Genomic DNA, 16,557 nt, shown 5'->3' on the forward strand with positions numbered 1-16,557 from the left:
AATTGTGATACCGTTAGGAGTTCTGGGCTTGAATACTAGCCTTAAATGAAAAGAACCTGAGACATATTTAGGAGGACCACTGGTATAGCCTGGATAGGGGGACAAGAGAGATGTCCTATCTGGCCATCCGGATTTCTAGAAAGGATCAGTGGATAGATAAGAGTAAATGGATCTACACCATGGAAGAGCATGTTTGGTCTATCTAAATACTATCCAAATGCTAGTGAGAGATGAGAACTATAAAAACTAAACACAGAAAAATGTCAAGTCCATCAAGTTGCTATGACCTATACCTTGAGTTTATATGTTACACTTTCACCTAAATATAGCATCTGTTTTGTCATACTTAAAAATCTATGTTTACTCAAACAGTAAATGTGAAAAGAATTTAGGATATAGAAAACTACGAAATCATCACTCCTCCTTACAGATATTTTACAGAAAATCCAAACTTCTAAGTTCATGAGGAAGGTATTAGGTAACAAAGTCAAAAGGCACCCTACCCCGGTGGATGGCACCACTTAAGTGAGTAAGAAGAAACCAATCAGTGTGCTGTTCTCAAAGTAAAATGACATTGTGAGGAACAGAGGCATCCCCTTGTCTCCTTGGTGTGCCCTAGGAAGAATGGGTGGTAAGCAGATGAGAAAAGCTACCTGTAGATATAGATGATGTAGGCCCAAGAGGAAGAGCTGACAGCCTGCCTCTGGGGATCCTTTTACATAGAGAAGACACCTTCAGACTCAGGAGGCCAGCAAATCCTGTTACCCTCCAGAGACAAATAAAAATATACTGTTAATTCAGTATGGGGAAGGATAGAAGGAAAACTTCTATCCTCAGGAGAGAAACAGACTGTCCACAGACTAAGGGCTCTAATCCAAGCAGCGGTCCATTACTACTAAAGGCACTGGAAACTCCTACGCAGGACCAAGCATAGACAAAAGTCAAGTTTGGCCACCATAGTTCACTAAGGCAGGGATTCTGGGAGGATTCTAACCCAAGTTCCCAGTATACCAAGCACAACCAAAATCCCCACAATAAGCCTAGCACTGTGTTGCTAGCAGAAGCCCAGCAGCAGGCAAGGCATGAGGGGACCCAACTGCATGGAGGCACACAGAGATGACGGAAGGCTGACAGAGGAGCACTAAGTTGAGACAGGCCCTTCAGCACCCAGGTCCCATCTCAAGCACAACGCAACAGCAGCACTCCAGAGTGTGAAACATCTGGTACGGCAAGGGTGACCATAGCAAAAGCCAAACTCAAGCCCAGCTCAACCAAGCCTGGATCACTGCTGGTCTTTTCTAGGAGTGAAGATTATCTATCTCCTTCTTTCTTGCATCCAACAACAAAAAACTGAGATACACTAAAAACAGGAAAACCCACTGATAAGGCAAAAAACCCAGAATAGCAAAAACAGTTCTTAACAATAAAACAACAGCTGGGGGATCACCATCCCTGACCTCAAGCTTTACTACAGAGCAATAGTGATAAAAACTGCCTGGTGTTGGTACAGAGACAGACATGTTGATGAATGCAATAGAACTGAAGACCCAGAAATAAAACCACACTTACAGACACTTGATCTTTGACAAAGAAGTAAAAAATATACAATGGATAAAAGAAAGCATTTTCAATAAATGATGCTGGTCTAACTGGCAGTTGGTATGTAGAAAAATGAAAATAGCCCCATATTTGTCACCTTGCACAAAGTTCAAGTCCAAGTGGATCAAGGACCTCAATCAACATAAAACCAGATACACTGAATCTAATAGAAGAGAAAGTGGGAAAGAGCCTTGAACTCATTGGCACAGGGGAAATTTCCTAAACAGAACTCCAATGGCTCAGGCTCTAAAAATTGATAAATGAATCTCATGAAACTGGAAGGCTTCTGTAAGGCAAAGGACATAGTCAATAAAGTGGGAAAAAAATCTTCACTAACCCCACATCTGATAGAGGACTAATTTCCAAAATGTATAAAGAACTCAAGAAGCTAATCACCAAAAAACCCAAACAGCCCAATCAAAAAATGGGGTATAGAACTAAACCGAGATTTCACAACTGAGGAATCTTGAATGGCTGAGAAGCACCTAATGAAAATGTTCAAAGTCCTTAGTGTTCAGAGAAATGCAAATCAAAACAACCCTGAGATTCTACCTTACACCAATCATAATGGCTAAGATCAAAACCTCAGGTGACAACACACGTTGGAGAGGATGTGGAGAAAGAGGAACACTCTTCCATTGCTGGTGGGATTGCAAACTGGTACAACCACTCTGGAAATCAATTTGGAGGCTCCTCAGAAAATTGGAAATAGATCTACCTGAAGACCCAGCTATACTACTCTTGGGAATATACCCAAAGGATGCCCCATCATGCCACAGGGGCGTTCCACTATGTTCATAGCAGGTCTATTTGTGCTAGCCAGAAGCTGGAAACAATCTAGATGTCCCACAACAGAAGAATGGATACAGAAAATGTGGTTCATTTACACAATGGAATACTATTCAGCTATTAAGAATGAGGATATCCTGAGTTTTGCAGGCAAATGGATAGAACTAGAAAATATTCTGAGTGAGGTAACTCGGACCCAAAAGGACATGCACGGTATGTACTAACCAATAAATGGATGTTAGCCAAAAAAAAAAAAAAAGTACAGAATACTCAAGATCCAGTCCACAGAACTCAAAAAGGTCAAGAAGCTGAAGGACCCAAGTGAGGATGCCTCAGTCCTACTTGGGATGGAAAAGAAAGTAATCACAAGTGGGAGGGGGGAAGAAGGGATCTGGGAGGAAAAGTGGACGGGGTGGGGGAGAGAGGAACCTGATCTGGTATTGGGTGAGGGAAATGGACTGAAGCCCTGAGGGCCAGCAGAAAGAATGGAAACAGGCAACCTTGGGAGATAGGAGGTTGCAGGGACCCTCCAGAATGCATCAGAGTCCTGGGAGGTGAGAGACTCAGGACTCAAAGGGAGGGACCTTAGATGAAATGCCTGACAGTAGGGAGAGGGAACTTATAAAGCCCACCTCCAGCAGGAAGATAAATGAGGGAGAGGGGGCCATCCCACAGTCACAACTCTGACCCATACTTGTTCCTGTTGAAAGAATTACTGGGATGGAAATGGAAAGGAGCCCGAGGAAAAGAAGGTCCAGAGACAGGCTCAAAGTGGGATCCAGCTTAAGGGGAGGTCCCAAGGCCTGACACTATTACTGAGGCTATGGAGCACTCACAAAAAGGGACCTAGCATGACTGCACTCTGGAAGACCCAAGTAGCAGGTGAGTCAGATTCAGATATTTGCACCCAACCAATGGACAGAAGCAGCTGACCCCTGTTGTTGAATTAGGGAAGGCTGACGGAAGCTGAGAAGGGCGACCCTATAGGAGGACCAGCCGTCTCAATTAATCTGGACCCTCCCCCCCCCACCCCCCCGGAGATCTCTCAAACACTGGACCACTAAACAGACAGCATGCACCAGCTGATATGAGGCCCCATACAGATACACACATACAGAAGAGGACTGCCTGGTCTGTGTTCATTCAGAGATGATGCTCTTAATCCTCAAGAGACTGAAGGCCCCAGGGAGTTTAGGTCAGGTGGAATGGGGGGTGGGGACATCCATGTGGGGACATGGGGGTGGGGAGAAGGTACAAGATGTGGAACAATTGGAGAGTGGACTGGGTGGGGGTGGGAATAAAATATGGAGTGTAAAATAAATAAATAAATAAATAAATAAATAAATAAATAAATAAATAAATCGAAAAAAGAAAAAAGAAATACAGCAAATCAACATACCTCTGACCCAGATGGCACACTTAGCAAATCCACCAGGCAGGGATGTTAAGACCTAAGTGGAAACTCTTAGTGTTAAAAGGAAACACTATGAGAAGTTGAACAAACAACAAAAGATTAAAACAAAACAACAACAAACCCCTCAGTCAATGGGCTCCTCAAGAGACTTGAGACAGCTGGGCAAAGAATGGAGGAACTTAAAGAGAAGCTAAGAGAAATTATTAACACTAAAAGAGAATAAAGATTCAGTGGAAAAGAAGGATGCATCCAAGAGTTACAAAGCTCCTTCAGATAATTTATGTGATTGGCCTCTCAGAAGAGACAAGAAACAAAGGAGAGTGCTTGAAACCATCCAGAAATAAAAGGCATCAAGCCACAGATCCAAGATTCTCTGAATCCAAAAGCAGACAAAGGTATTCCCTCCACAGCAAACCAGAGCACCAGGAACCAGCTCTGGAAGGGCAGCTCACACATGCAGACACCAGCCCAGCAGGGAAGGACTGACAAGCCCACAGGCTTCCCAGAGGGAGACCTGTAGAGGACAGGCCAGGAGGCCAACACCTTCTCCAGCACTCAGTGGAAGCCAGCCCTGCCGCCCTCAGAACACTGAAGGGAGGAAGGCAGGAGGTGACTGTATACAGCAAAATGTCCTCAAAAGGCAAAGTCACAGTGAAGACTTTTGTCTTCCTTCTGCCTTTTCTCTTCTTTCTTTCCCCTTTCCTTTTCTTTGGGGAAGGAACAGTTAGAATCACCTGCCAGCATTCCTATGCTAAAACAATTAAAGGAAGTTCTTTGGCCAATGGCCTCAGACTGGACGTAAGAGCCAGTGTAGGGTGATGTGCAAGCACAAAGATGAATCTTTTTAAACCACTCAAGATCTATTCCTGTCACCGCCCACTTCAAACTCCCTTTTACATATAAACCTACTTAAATCTCTAAGACTTCTCTGGTTTTGCTTCTTAAAAGATGAAAAACACTAATTTTTAAAGTCAGTTCTGGCACCGTCAACAGGTGCTTCACATACTGCTGGTTCAAAGTTATAACAATACTGTTTACTACTCAGATTATATTACCCTCTTGCTTACTAATTATGCAATTTTAAAATAGTAAATTACAATATGCAGCACTGAACAGTAAAAGAGAATCTTTAGGAAAACAGGTTTTCCATTTACAATAATCAGTTTCACTTGCTTTAAAATGTTAAAGTTATTTAAAATAATTTACAAGCTGTTCTACATTAAAGCTACAGCACTCAGAAAAGTATCTAGAGTAATTATTTAAAATCTGAATCTGTTATGAAGGTAGAATACATCAACTATAAAGTACTTTAATATTATTTCTATGTCCTATGGCTACTTAAATTATGTATGTAATGCCTTAAAAATAGTAGTATCACTAACACATGATTGTTTTTAAATCAGACACTGACCTAAAAGCAATTTTTAACAATGGCTAACATTTTTCAGTCTCATCATATAGGGTTATTTATATTTAAAACTAAAAGGAAACTTTTTATATCGATAACATAACCTCTAATGAAACTCTCCATGTAACATGTCCCTCACATTCAATCTAACAAGAGTGGCAGACTGGGAGCTAAGACCACAAGCAGAGAACTCGTGTGGAGAGCACTGCAGGTCTGGTGGCTCACTGAGACACCACAGTCCACTCACACCGCTATGTCACAGCCCGAGAAAGGCAACCATCATTTCAGAGCTAGAAGGCTATCCAAGGGCTAGGAGGCAGGCATCAAACAGCTCTTAGCCACAAGTGAGCACACTGAAGGGCTGCTTGAAAAGAGGAGAATTCAAAGATTATTGAGACACTTACATACAAATGAAAATTTTGTTTTCTGGAACCCTAATAAATTTCTCCAGGGCTAGAGAGATGGCTCAGTGGTTAAGAACATTGACAGCTCTTCCAGAAGAGACAGGTTCAATTCCTAGCACCCACGTGGCAGCTCAGAACTGTCTGTGACTCTAAGATCTGAAACCCTCACACAGACAAACATGTAGGCAAAACACCAATGCACATAAAATAAAAATAAATAAATTTAAAAATGTTTTCTGAACTTCCCTTAACTCTTTAAAATTTCTAAGTCAGTTTTTCCTTAATATCTATTATTATTATTATCATCATTATTATTATTAATCAATCTTGTTTTATCAGACAAGGTCTCTCTACATAGGACTGGCTATCTTCGAATTTACTATGTAGAGGAAGCTGGCCTTGAACTCACAGAAATTAGTGTGATTAATCCTCTGCTGGGATTAAAGGCAAGGTGGTGTATGCCTAGATCAAAACTGACAATAGTGCTATAGGTAAAGAAAGCAGGACTTGGATGATACAAGCTTGTCTAACTTAAGACAGCCTGTGGCTGGAGAGAGGCTCAGGGGTTAAGAGCACCTGCTGCTTGCTCTTGCTGAGGGCCCAGGTTTGCTTCCCAGCATCAACCATCTGTGACTCCAGTTCTGGGGATCTGATGCTCTCTTCTGAGCTCCCCTCGACACTGGGCACACATGTGGTACACAGTCACACATGCAGGAAAATATCACAAATATTAAAACATATATAAAGAGAAAAAGAAAAACCAATAGAGTGAGACAGCTGAACAAGACAGCAGCAACCAACTTTTTCTTGACACAAATTCTTTTGTTTCTTTTGACTCTACATGCAGCCATAAATCTAGAAGAACCATATAAGTTTGGTGTCAGGGAACATTCCAGTAACTTAAATTTTATGTATTTATATGCACTTTAAATATTTAATTCTTCTCTATACTTTGGGTTAATAAAACTACATTAATAGGGATCATTCTTTATAGCTAATGATTATATAAACAAAATATTTCAATATAAATTACGATATTATCCCTTAACATTAAAAGTCAGTCACTTTGGGGAGCCTATCACCCTTAGCCTTTGGAAGCGAGCTGTTCATATGGAGATCCTGTCTGCTGCCGGCCTATATACGCCGTATAAACTTCCGTACCATGTTACAGCATCACTACAACCTCATCCCAGGACTTCCTAGTTTTTAAGCACACACTCTCATTGAGCATGCAATGGCAGAATTCCCTGAGAGCTGGTTTACACTCCTTGGAGACCCATACTTTATACACAGGACTGGGACCGCCTCAGTACAACCAGCCCCAGTGGTTCCCACAGACAGCAGGTTTACAACTATATCAGCCTGATGGTGTGCACAGCAGAGGGATAAGGAAATCTGAGGATAGAAACCTCACTTCCTATTACTGCTTAAAAACAAAACAAAACAACCAACCTTAGCTTGGCACACACATCTGAAGGCATCATTGCTGCTAGCAAAGTGTGCCCGGAACATTCACAAACAGCTGTTCTTTCCTCCTTCTCTACCATCATACAAGTTTATTCCCCACTTTTCAGTTATTTCAAAGTCCCCTAGCCATAAAGAAGCACTTCTCAAAGTGTCCAGTCTTCCAGGATTATTTTATCTGTTTATCAGTATGTACCAATGGACAGCCTCGGGATCACAGAGTCCAGGATCAACTCCTGAAGGGGCTTCACATAGCTCCTCTATGGGACTCTACATGTTAAGCAACATTCCCTCTTGTCAGCTTCCATTTCCCTAAGAGGACCTGCCCTTGCCCTCTGTGCTGACGCTGACGCCAATGCTCCCTCTGAAGGCTTCTTTCCTGTTCCCCACACCTCTCTAAGTGTTCACGCTGGCTCCTAGCAGGCCCAACTGTGCCAGGCAAACCCACTTTTGTTTTCCAGTTCCATACCAGACAGGAGCTGGTTCAGGACGATAGACTACAACCTGACTATACAGTAACACTTCTAGAGTGGGTTCAGTGAACTCTGCGGCTTCTGTTTTGGTCTAAGTCCTCCCACCTTTTGTGGGAGAAACAACAGTGAACAGTCCCATTGAACTGGAACCTGCTGTATCAATGTGCTTGTGAAAACTGCACATTTCTCTCTGGTCCCAGGGCACTCTGCAGAGATCACAGGCCTAGCTGACAGGTGGACTGGAGCATCCGAACCCAGAATTATTCCTGAACAGCTGACCTGTGAGATGTTCCTTATTCTGAGCTACGAAATTTGAGAGTAACTGTAACTCAGCATTAGTAAGTAGTTCAAATTTGTAAGTTAATCCTTACTGCAAAGAGGCCTGCAAGGGCAGTCTCTGCACGCTATTTACCTCTGTGTTTACCACAGCTCTGGGCTCAGGCAGTTTCTCAACATTTGCTGGACAGCGATGACTCAAGTCCTGATCTGCCTGCTCTGTAAGCAGGGGCAAAATGTCTCCATGACTGTGTCCTTACTTTAAAAATGGAGTTAATTGAGCCTACTACATGGAACATTGTGAGAATCAACTAAAATCACATGAAGTGTTCTTAGAGCCATGTCCTGCTCACTGAAGATGTTTAAGAAAATGTTATGTCCTACAAATAAAGTTTTTAACATGGACATTTGCCCATCCTTAAAACTAAAATGCTAGATGCAAATTGTTTTATATAAGGATAATATAAGTTACAGTGAATTATGAAAAAAATGAGAAAAAAATCAGTGTACTCTCAAGTACACAGCAGAGCACCTCAAAGAAAGGGTAAGGACTGAGCGTGTTAGTAAGCTGATCATGTCTGCAGTCGCCCCAGAAGATGCACTCCACCTTCTTTACTTTAAGTCCTGTAGGAACATACATGCTCCTAGGATACATTCTACAGTTCATATTATACCATAGGCATTTAGACTCAGGTAAAATCTGGTTCTTCCTACTTCTATAAAGTTTAGAGGCAAGTTTCCTGAAGCTATGTCTACTTAGTTCAAGGTCACCAAATGAAATTGATAATTTAATGAGATTTCTACCATGTGTTGGTGCCACCACTATGTAGTCTATAATTAAATGTTATTGCTTAAATACTAGATCATTAAAATATGTAATTAGCCTATCACACCTTATCTAATCATACACAGTAAGATAATAGATTATTTAGTCACTAGTCACAGGAAAACCTGTGAAACACTCTCTTCATTTCTGGCACAGAGGTGCTGCGCAGCCATGTTAGGGTCTGTCCTCCGGCAGCTACGGCGAGTCAGTGCTATCTCTCAGGGCTTGCCTCCCACACCTGGCCTCCCACACCTGATCACCTGTATTCTGGCTCCCTTCCATGGACTCAATTTCCCTTCCTTTTCAGTTTCCAAAACAGCTGGTAGACACACAACACCTCTGACCTGTCTCCATGATTATCTCACTGTCTTGGTCACTAAAGAAAGCAGAAATAAATTATATTGTGTAGTTAATTATTAAAGAGTCAAAAAGTATAGCCTATGTAATCTTAAATGAATCTTCAATACTCCAGAACAGGGGCTTATGTACATTTCCAAAATAATGCAGTGGAAATGAAGTGAAAGCCAATGACAGTAAGTCTGAATTTTCAAAGCTTACAAAGTGTTCCGTCAGACACACAGTGGGCCTTCTAGAATGCTGCATGATACAAACCACAACCCTGTCTGCAATTACTGATCTATGCTATAACATAAGAATAAGAAATGCCAATCATGTGTTTCAATACTAGTCAATTGCGGGATATGGCACAAGTACCAAAAAGCAGAGTGTATGATTAATGCTGCAATTGCTGGCTGAGTAATACCAGTGGATTTCTGAGACCGCTCTCTACATATGGCTGCCTTAGTAAGGTACGGTAACCTAGTGGTGAACACAGCCACACCGAGGGAGGCACAGCCACCGAGGGAGGCGCAGCTATCTGAACATGATGATGACAAAGTCATCGACTGGACCACCAGCCAGTGGTCAGTGAACTATTCCTCCCTTTTTGGCTGACTGCAAAAAACAGTTTATCAACTATAAAACTCTAGAGAGAAACTATAATAATACATGCATGAATAAAAATGAACAGAGAAATAGGGACCCCAAATTACAGGTAGTTCGACTTACAAATTTTCAGCTTTGCAGTGGTGTAAGCCTATGCCCACACAACCACTCTGTTCTGGCCTGTACATGATAAACAAGATGTTGTGTTAGATGAGTTCTGATCAGCCAGGGACTACTCTAGCTCATTTAAGATAGGTCAGGTTAAGTGTTGGTTTTGGTAAGGTAGATGTATAAATACATTTTCTATTTATAATTTAAAAACATTTACAATGGGTTTATCAGACTATAACCATCATAATTGAGGAACAACTGTATATACATATACACGCATATGCAAAATGAATGGTGTATAGCTTTCATTATATACTGGACCCCAGACTCTCAACACTTATTACCAATAAAGAAAATGAGAGGTGCTCTTGCCTCCACATTTTCTGCTGTCAAAGAAAAAGTGGACAAACTTACGACAGTACCCACTTTTCTTCCAGGGCCCAATAGTCCCTTCCCAAGACTAACCCTGTTATGTTTGGCCAGCAGTTTAAGAATCTGTCTTTTCAGAAGGAAAAATTCTTCTCTCAATCCTTAGTAACCAAATTTGGATCAGAATACAAATTGGGAGCCAAATTAGTTAAGAAAAACAAAATAAAGTGAAAATACAGCTTATTATTAGTAATTAAAAAAACATCAACTTAAAAAGCTGAAAAGCTAGACACAGTATGGACTCCCACTTCCACTGAGGGGTAGGAATTTAGAATACAGTCATAGAAAAAGGTATTTATGAATGAAGAAAGGAAAGCATTCATCTCTCTAGTAGGCTAAAAAGGCCTATAACCTAGTCAAGGCTAAACAAAGGAAGGATCCTAAAAATTACATCCCAGAGAAAGGGGTAGACACTCAGCAGCTGTGGATGGTGGTCATCTAGGGGCAGAGACAGAATCTGTGAATGGCTTGTTCTCAGACTACACGTAAGTGTCTCTAAAACAGAGAAACATTAAACAGCTGGCCAAGCCTGAGAGGATTCCGAAGACAGGAAATACAGTAAACATGGGTCTGTAACTTTTACAAAATGACAGCCACTCAAAAGGTTAGAAAGCACTGTTTTTTTTTTCAATAATATCTTACATTTTCTAGCATCTTTTATTTACTGGACAAATTAGCTGACCATCATTCATGATCTCAGCTTCTGTGGCTCTGGCTACAGCATCAAATTAAAAATATTAAATGAAAAATTCTAGGAACAAGCAACTCCTACGTTTTAACTTGCTGGCCATTCTGAATGACATCTTGGCTGTTCTGCTCTATCTCACTCAAAGCAAGAATCTTCTCTGTTGAGGGTAGACGGATTCACCTCCCTTATCAGACTGGTAGCTATCAGACAGGCTGCCTTAGCAGTGTGATGCTTGTGTTCAAATAGTCCATTTACTTACTTAATAGCACCAGGGTGCAACAACTGTCATATAGGGAATTTTATTCCAGTGCAGAGTTAAAATAGTTAAAATGTTTTGGCCTGACTGTGTTATTGATAAGCATCTTACTACATCGAATAGAAACTAAACCGTATCATAGGTGTTTATGTTCACAACTACATATTATCTGTAGTTTCAGGAAGCCATGGTGGTAGGGGAGAGAGAGAGAGAGAGAGAGAGAGAGAGAGAGAGAGAGAGAGAGAGAGAGAGAGAGAGAGAGAAAGAAAAGAATGTATTGGAATGTATGGGCCCAGCTACAGAGGCTAATCTTAAGTATCATGAGACTTAGCACCTTTCAGACCTGTCTGCCTTAAGTAGCTATGTTGGGCAGAAGGAACAGGCATGGAACTAAGGGTGGGGCAGGGACAGGATCTGGTACTGCCTCTGATGTTCAACAGCTCTCACCAGACTGCTACGAGCGACAGAGTGGGATTTCAGAGACCCTAAAACTATGCAGTGCCTGTTCTAGTTACGGCTTCTAGTTCTCTGTTTACATTTATTCCAGCCAAGGAACGCATACATAAGACTGCTCTCTACAGGCAGATGCTTGCTTCTTAGGGAAAGTCCTAAGAAAAGAGTAACATCACACTTGCTCATGTGTACAAAGAACAGAAACAAGAGTTTATTTCTCTTTGATTCGGTACTTAACCCAATTTCCTAATACCTAGACTTCTGTAATTCCTTCAGCTATAATCCAAGATATCCTCCCTGGTTTTATAACTATGCTTCTTTTTATTATCTGTTTAACTTGGAAGTTTGCTATGATGCCAAATATGCCTTCTGAATTAACAGAAAATGTAAGGTTTCCTCACATGTTAGCTACCAAACATAAGCTTGCTCTCTGCTTCAATGTCTGCAAAATGAAGATAAACAATCTCTCAAAAACTGTTGAAAATATCAAATAGAGAAAATGGAAACGAGTTCCCAGCACAGAATACAAATGCATTCAGTATGCTCTGTCTGTCTTCTAGGTCTGGGAGATGACTGTCTACAAAGGTTGCTTAACCACCCTATTGTACTTCAGTGTTTCCTCCAATGAACTACAACACAGCATCACGTTTAAATCCAGCATTAGGTAATAGCTCACAATCTCACTTTAATAAACATGGATTCAGCACTTAGTATGTGCCAGATTATGCCAGGATTTAAGAATTCAGAATCAGCAAGACAAAGCTTTACTCTCAAAACACATTCAAGCTAGAAGAGATACAAATTATGATGTGATTAAAAACAGAAGCGGGTGCAGAGAGCAGAAGCAGCAGGATGAAGCAGGCAATGCAATGCATCCCGTCTGGTATGGGGAAGGCCCTCGGAGGCAGACTCTGCCTCAGAGTGGCTCTGAAGCCCCACTGCTGCCCACTGACTGACTGAGGGCACTTTAACTTGCCTCAACTGCTTTGTGTCTATACTTTGCAGAGTTAGAGAGGAGATGCTCAATAAGTGGTGAGCTTCTTGTCTCGTCGTGGGAGCTGGGCTTGCTTGCTTGTTTTGAACAGGCTAAGCAGGACAAGGCACAGCAGACAGCATCTCTTGACGAACTACCAAGCTACCTATGGGACAGCTCCAGGGAGCCAAGCTGGTCAGTGATATGGGCAATAAATGCCCTTACTAAGTTTTTATCATTACACTTTAATCAAGAATTCATACTTTAGAAATACGAAACTGTGGATAAATACATACAAGGTCATACGTAAAAGGAAGGAGTCTATCTGGAAATGATCTTTATGTGAATTTAACTTTTCATTACTATAAAGATGCAACCAAGAAGACTTCTGCTGGCTCCAGGGTCTCCTTTACTTGTGTGGTTTTCATAAATAAGGAATTAAGTAACCTGAAAATTATTTGGGTGGTACATAATGCCGTTATAATTTTCTCCTTGAACATGTGAACCTTGCTATCATGCCAGATTTTACCTATAAATATATGTATACTATACGCTCTTAATTTGCTAGCACACAGGTTTTGAAATAGTAATGTTCAATTGGAGTTAAGACATTTTAAAGAACTGACTTTTTGTTTGGCTTTTTTTTTTTTTTTTTTTTTTTTTGATGTTGTTTCACAAAAGCAGCCACTCCGGACTCAAATTGTTGACCCTATTGCTTTCCAGTCAATATGACTCTTTAGAAGGTGTTTGAAAACTCAGAATAAGCACTTCCATAATGAGAAAACCAGAAGTTTCTTCACATGGCAAATCTACTGATTAGATCAAAGTATTATGTGTACTAATGCTCACTCTGACAACCTGATGCTTTAATGTAGCTAAACCCAATTCCCAATCACCTTGATTAATGAAGGGAAATACACAGAATTCTCAAATTTCACAAATACAGCAACTTGAGGCTAGAAGGAGACAGCCAGACAAAAGGAAATAGGAGAGAAGACAACTGTTTCGACTGCTCTAGACCTTGGTCCAGCCCCTGACCCGCTATAATCTACTTAGTCATCTCTATCTACAAATAAACGAATGGTCGCTCCACTGTGATCTCGGTGAGCAGACAATATAAGTACTGCAATTGGTTTGAGATCTGTCAGCAAGAAAAAGGGTTAAACCAGGAAAGAAAGAATAAAAAAGATCGAAACTGCAAGAAGCTGTGTGTGTGTGCGCGCGCGCACGGGGAAGGGAGGGGGGGTTGTTAATGACAGAAACATGAACTGCGATCTAGTCGGGGCACTGGCGCGACTCGCGCGTGCTCCAGCGGCCGGCACCGGGCCGGGTGCGCGGACGCCCCGAACACCCGTGGAGTGGGTCCCCCACCACTCCCTCCGCCCCGCGCATTACCCGTGAGGTTCCTCAGCACCGTGCCATGGGCCCAGAGGCTCAGGACCTGCTGCACCGACAGGTTGATCATCGAGTGGTCGGCGCCCTCCGCCCTCATCGTCCCCGCGGGGCGGCAGCGGGGCGCTCCGGGGGGCGCCGCTCGGCGGGTGTCGCAAGCAGCGTCCTCCCCGCCGGGGAGACATCGAGGAGCGCTGGCGGGCGAGGCCTGGGCCGCGGGAGGGCCCGCCGCTCCCGCTCAGGGCCCGCGTCGCGCCGCGGGGGCCCGCCACGCCACGAGGCCCAGGTCACGCCGTGAGGCCCGCGCGGACCGGCAGCGGGCAGGGGCAGGCCGTGAAACGAGGCTCATCGCGGGGACGCGCGACGAGGCAGCGGCGCCCGGCCGCGGCACCTGCCGCCCGCCTGCCTCTCGGCCTTCGGGTCGCCGACACTCGAGGAGCCGCCCCCTCCGCCCGCGACCGCCCCGGGGCGCGCGCATGCGCGTGTCCGCTCCTCGGTCCCGCCTCCCCCGGGTGAGCGGCTGCGCACGCGCACCTCCCCCCCGCCCCGCGCGCCCGCCGCCCTCGGCACCCTAGAGCTCGGACGGCGGTCGGCTCCCAGCGTCCGCCCGCAGTGGGGCGGAGGGAGCGCCTCCTACGTCACTGGCGCCACCGCCGGGACTCGCTGCTCATTGGCTGCTCCGAGGGAACAGCCTGCACACCCTCGCCCCCTCCTGACTGCGCGCCCCCGGAGACCGGGAACCGGTGAGCTGAGCAGGGATGAGAGCTTTCTGTATGGATCTGGGTAGCTGGCAGTTTTTTTGGAGACTGTGCTTTGCTGCTCCAGATCCTTCCCTCTCTGCGAGGGCGTTCGCGAGCAACTTTTTGCAAAGGTGTAAATGCTGATGTTTTTATTTGCATGGTTTTCTGAGAGTGCGTCCAGTGACCTGGATAGGTCTCTTCCATTGCTAAATCCGCTAAAACAGAAATAGATCCTCTTTGTCATTTCAGCCAGCCTTCCGGCCGGCCGGCACTAAAACTTGAACTTCCCTAGCTGCAGGATCTGAAATCACTTATTGACGCAAGGCCCGGCAGGTGTCCGAATTCTCCTGGCCAAGGCTGCCTCTGGTGCTTCTTCCTCATAGGGTTCTTTTCATCTAAAATTGTGAATCTACCCAGCACTTAAACTAAACCAGCCCCCTCTCCCTATCCTTCAAATCCAAGGTCAGTCTCAGAAGCATTTTAATTCCAGTTGTGCTGGTTTCATTCTTCCTTGAAGTTTCAGACCTTTTAATTTGAAAAATTTAAAAAAAAAAAAATCGTGTTTGCAAAAGACGTTAGTGCTCGTCACCCCATCCCCCTCGCCCCAACTCCATCTTTTTCCAAATACTCTGCTGCTAAAGTTTACTGAAGGAAGTGAAGAAAGAATAGCTAAACCAATCAGGTGTGTTTGCCCAGACACTGAAGGGCCGAATTTCCTAAATATTGTTGCTTTTGGTGAATACTTTTAAAATTATAATAATGTATATGCAGGTTTATATTTATGCATATTTTTCTTTTGCTCCCACAATATAGGAAAGAGTTTGGGAGTCATTAAGAGGAACTGTACTAAAACCCACTGTAGTGTAGAGTTTAATGGCTGAATTAAATGTCAATTCAAGATTATAGACTATCAGACATAAATGAGGCTTTAGATAAACTGATTTTGAGTGACTTGAAGGTGCTTCGTTTCTTTCTTTCTTTTCTTCTTTTTTTCTTCTTTCTGGCAGCTATAGCATCTTGTCCTGTCTCTCTAGTCTGAATTAAAGTTCAGAATGCAAAGTTTTCTAATGGTGTTGCGAGGGGATTTAAGGTCTTTAGGGAGCATGAGCACACCCACTGAAAGACTTACAGCCAAGTCTCCGAGGAGCATGTTAAACTCTCCTGTTGTAAGCTTGCAAAATGAACCAGAAAACCTGCTTAACTAGCCAAAGAAGAGATGTTTGTCACAACCACAGAAAACCACTCACGCTAATGAAGGTCTGTGGTTCTACCTACTACACAGAGGTCCCTTTTGTATCAGCAACCCATCCTACTCCTAGGCTGTGGGGGTGGGGGGGGGCGGGGAACTGCTGCCCTAGGTGGAAACAGTTGTGGGATCAGCTAGAGTCCATCAAAGGCTGTATAGCAAAGGGTACAGGGCAAGCTGTTTGAAGCTCCCTCCCTAAGGCATGCATGGAATGTTCCAGATGCTTGGTGCTGGTAGACTGACGGGCTGCTTGCCTGGCAGTCCTTCTGCTCAAGGCTGACAGGAATACAAGGGAGAGTCCACACCTGCCAGATGGTCAAACTAACCCATCCCCAACATCTTCGTTAGTAGATGAGAGAGAGCCCACAATTTAAGAAATTACCACTAACACTAATAGTGTTCAGCCAGGCGGTGGTGGTACATGCCCGTAGTCCCAGCACTCTGGGAGGCAGAGGCAGGCAGATTTCTGAGTTCGAGGCCAGTCTGGTCTACAGAGTGAGTTCCAGGACAGCCAGGGCTAGACAGAGAAACCCTGTCTCAAAAAAACCAAATCCACAAAAACAAAAACAAAACTAAAACACTAATAGTGTTCATAATGTGTTTTAGCAGTACGTTGACAGTAGCTAACACCTGCCTATCACCTCATGGAAAGATAGGTCCTCCTCATCTGC

General features: G+C 43.5%; 1 protein-coding gene across 3 annotated transcripts in view; it reads right to left on the minus strand.

Moving 5' to 3' along the window:
* The window catches only part of Tmem170b (transmembrane protein 170B), a 38,871-nt gene extending 24,491 nt beyond the window's left edge, over positions 1 to 14,380 (minus strand). For 2 of the 3 annotated variants that reach the window (XR_007973182.1, XM_052156228.1), the window contains exon 1: positions 13,904 to 14,377. Coding sequence is in view for 2 of the 3 variants with exons in the window: in XM_052156228.1 (XP_052012188.1) it covers positions 13,904 to 14,000 (97 nt within the window). In the remaining variant the exon portion in view is untranslated. Of the gene's footprint in view, positions 1 to 13,903 lie in introns of all 3 variants that reach the window. The other variant, XM_052156229.1, reaches the window with a different exon arrangement.
* Positions 14,381 to 16,557: the final 2,177 nt, after the last annotated feature.

The sequence above is a fragment of the Apodemus sylvaticus genome, chromosome 14 (genome assembly GCF_947179515.1).
Source record: "Apodemus sylvaticus chromosome 14, mApoSyl1.1, whole genome shotgun sequence".
In the NCBI taxonomy this organism is placed as follows: Eukaryota; Metazoa; Chordata; class Mammalia; order Rodentia; family Muridae; genus Apodemus; species Apodemus sylvaticus.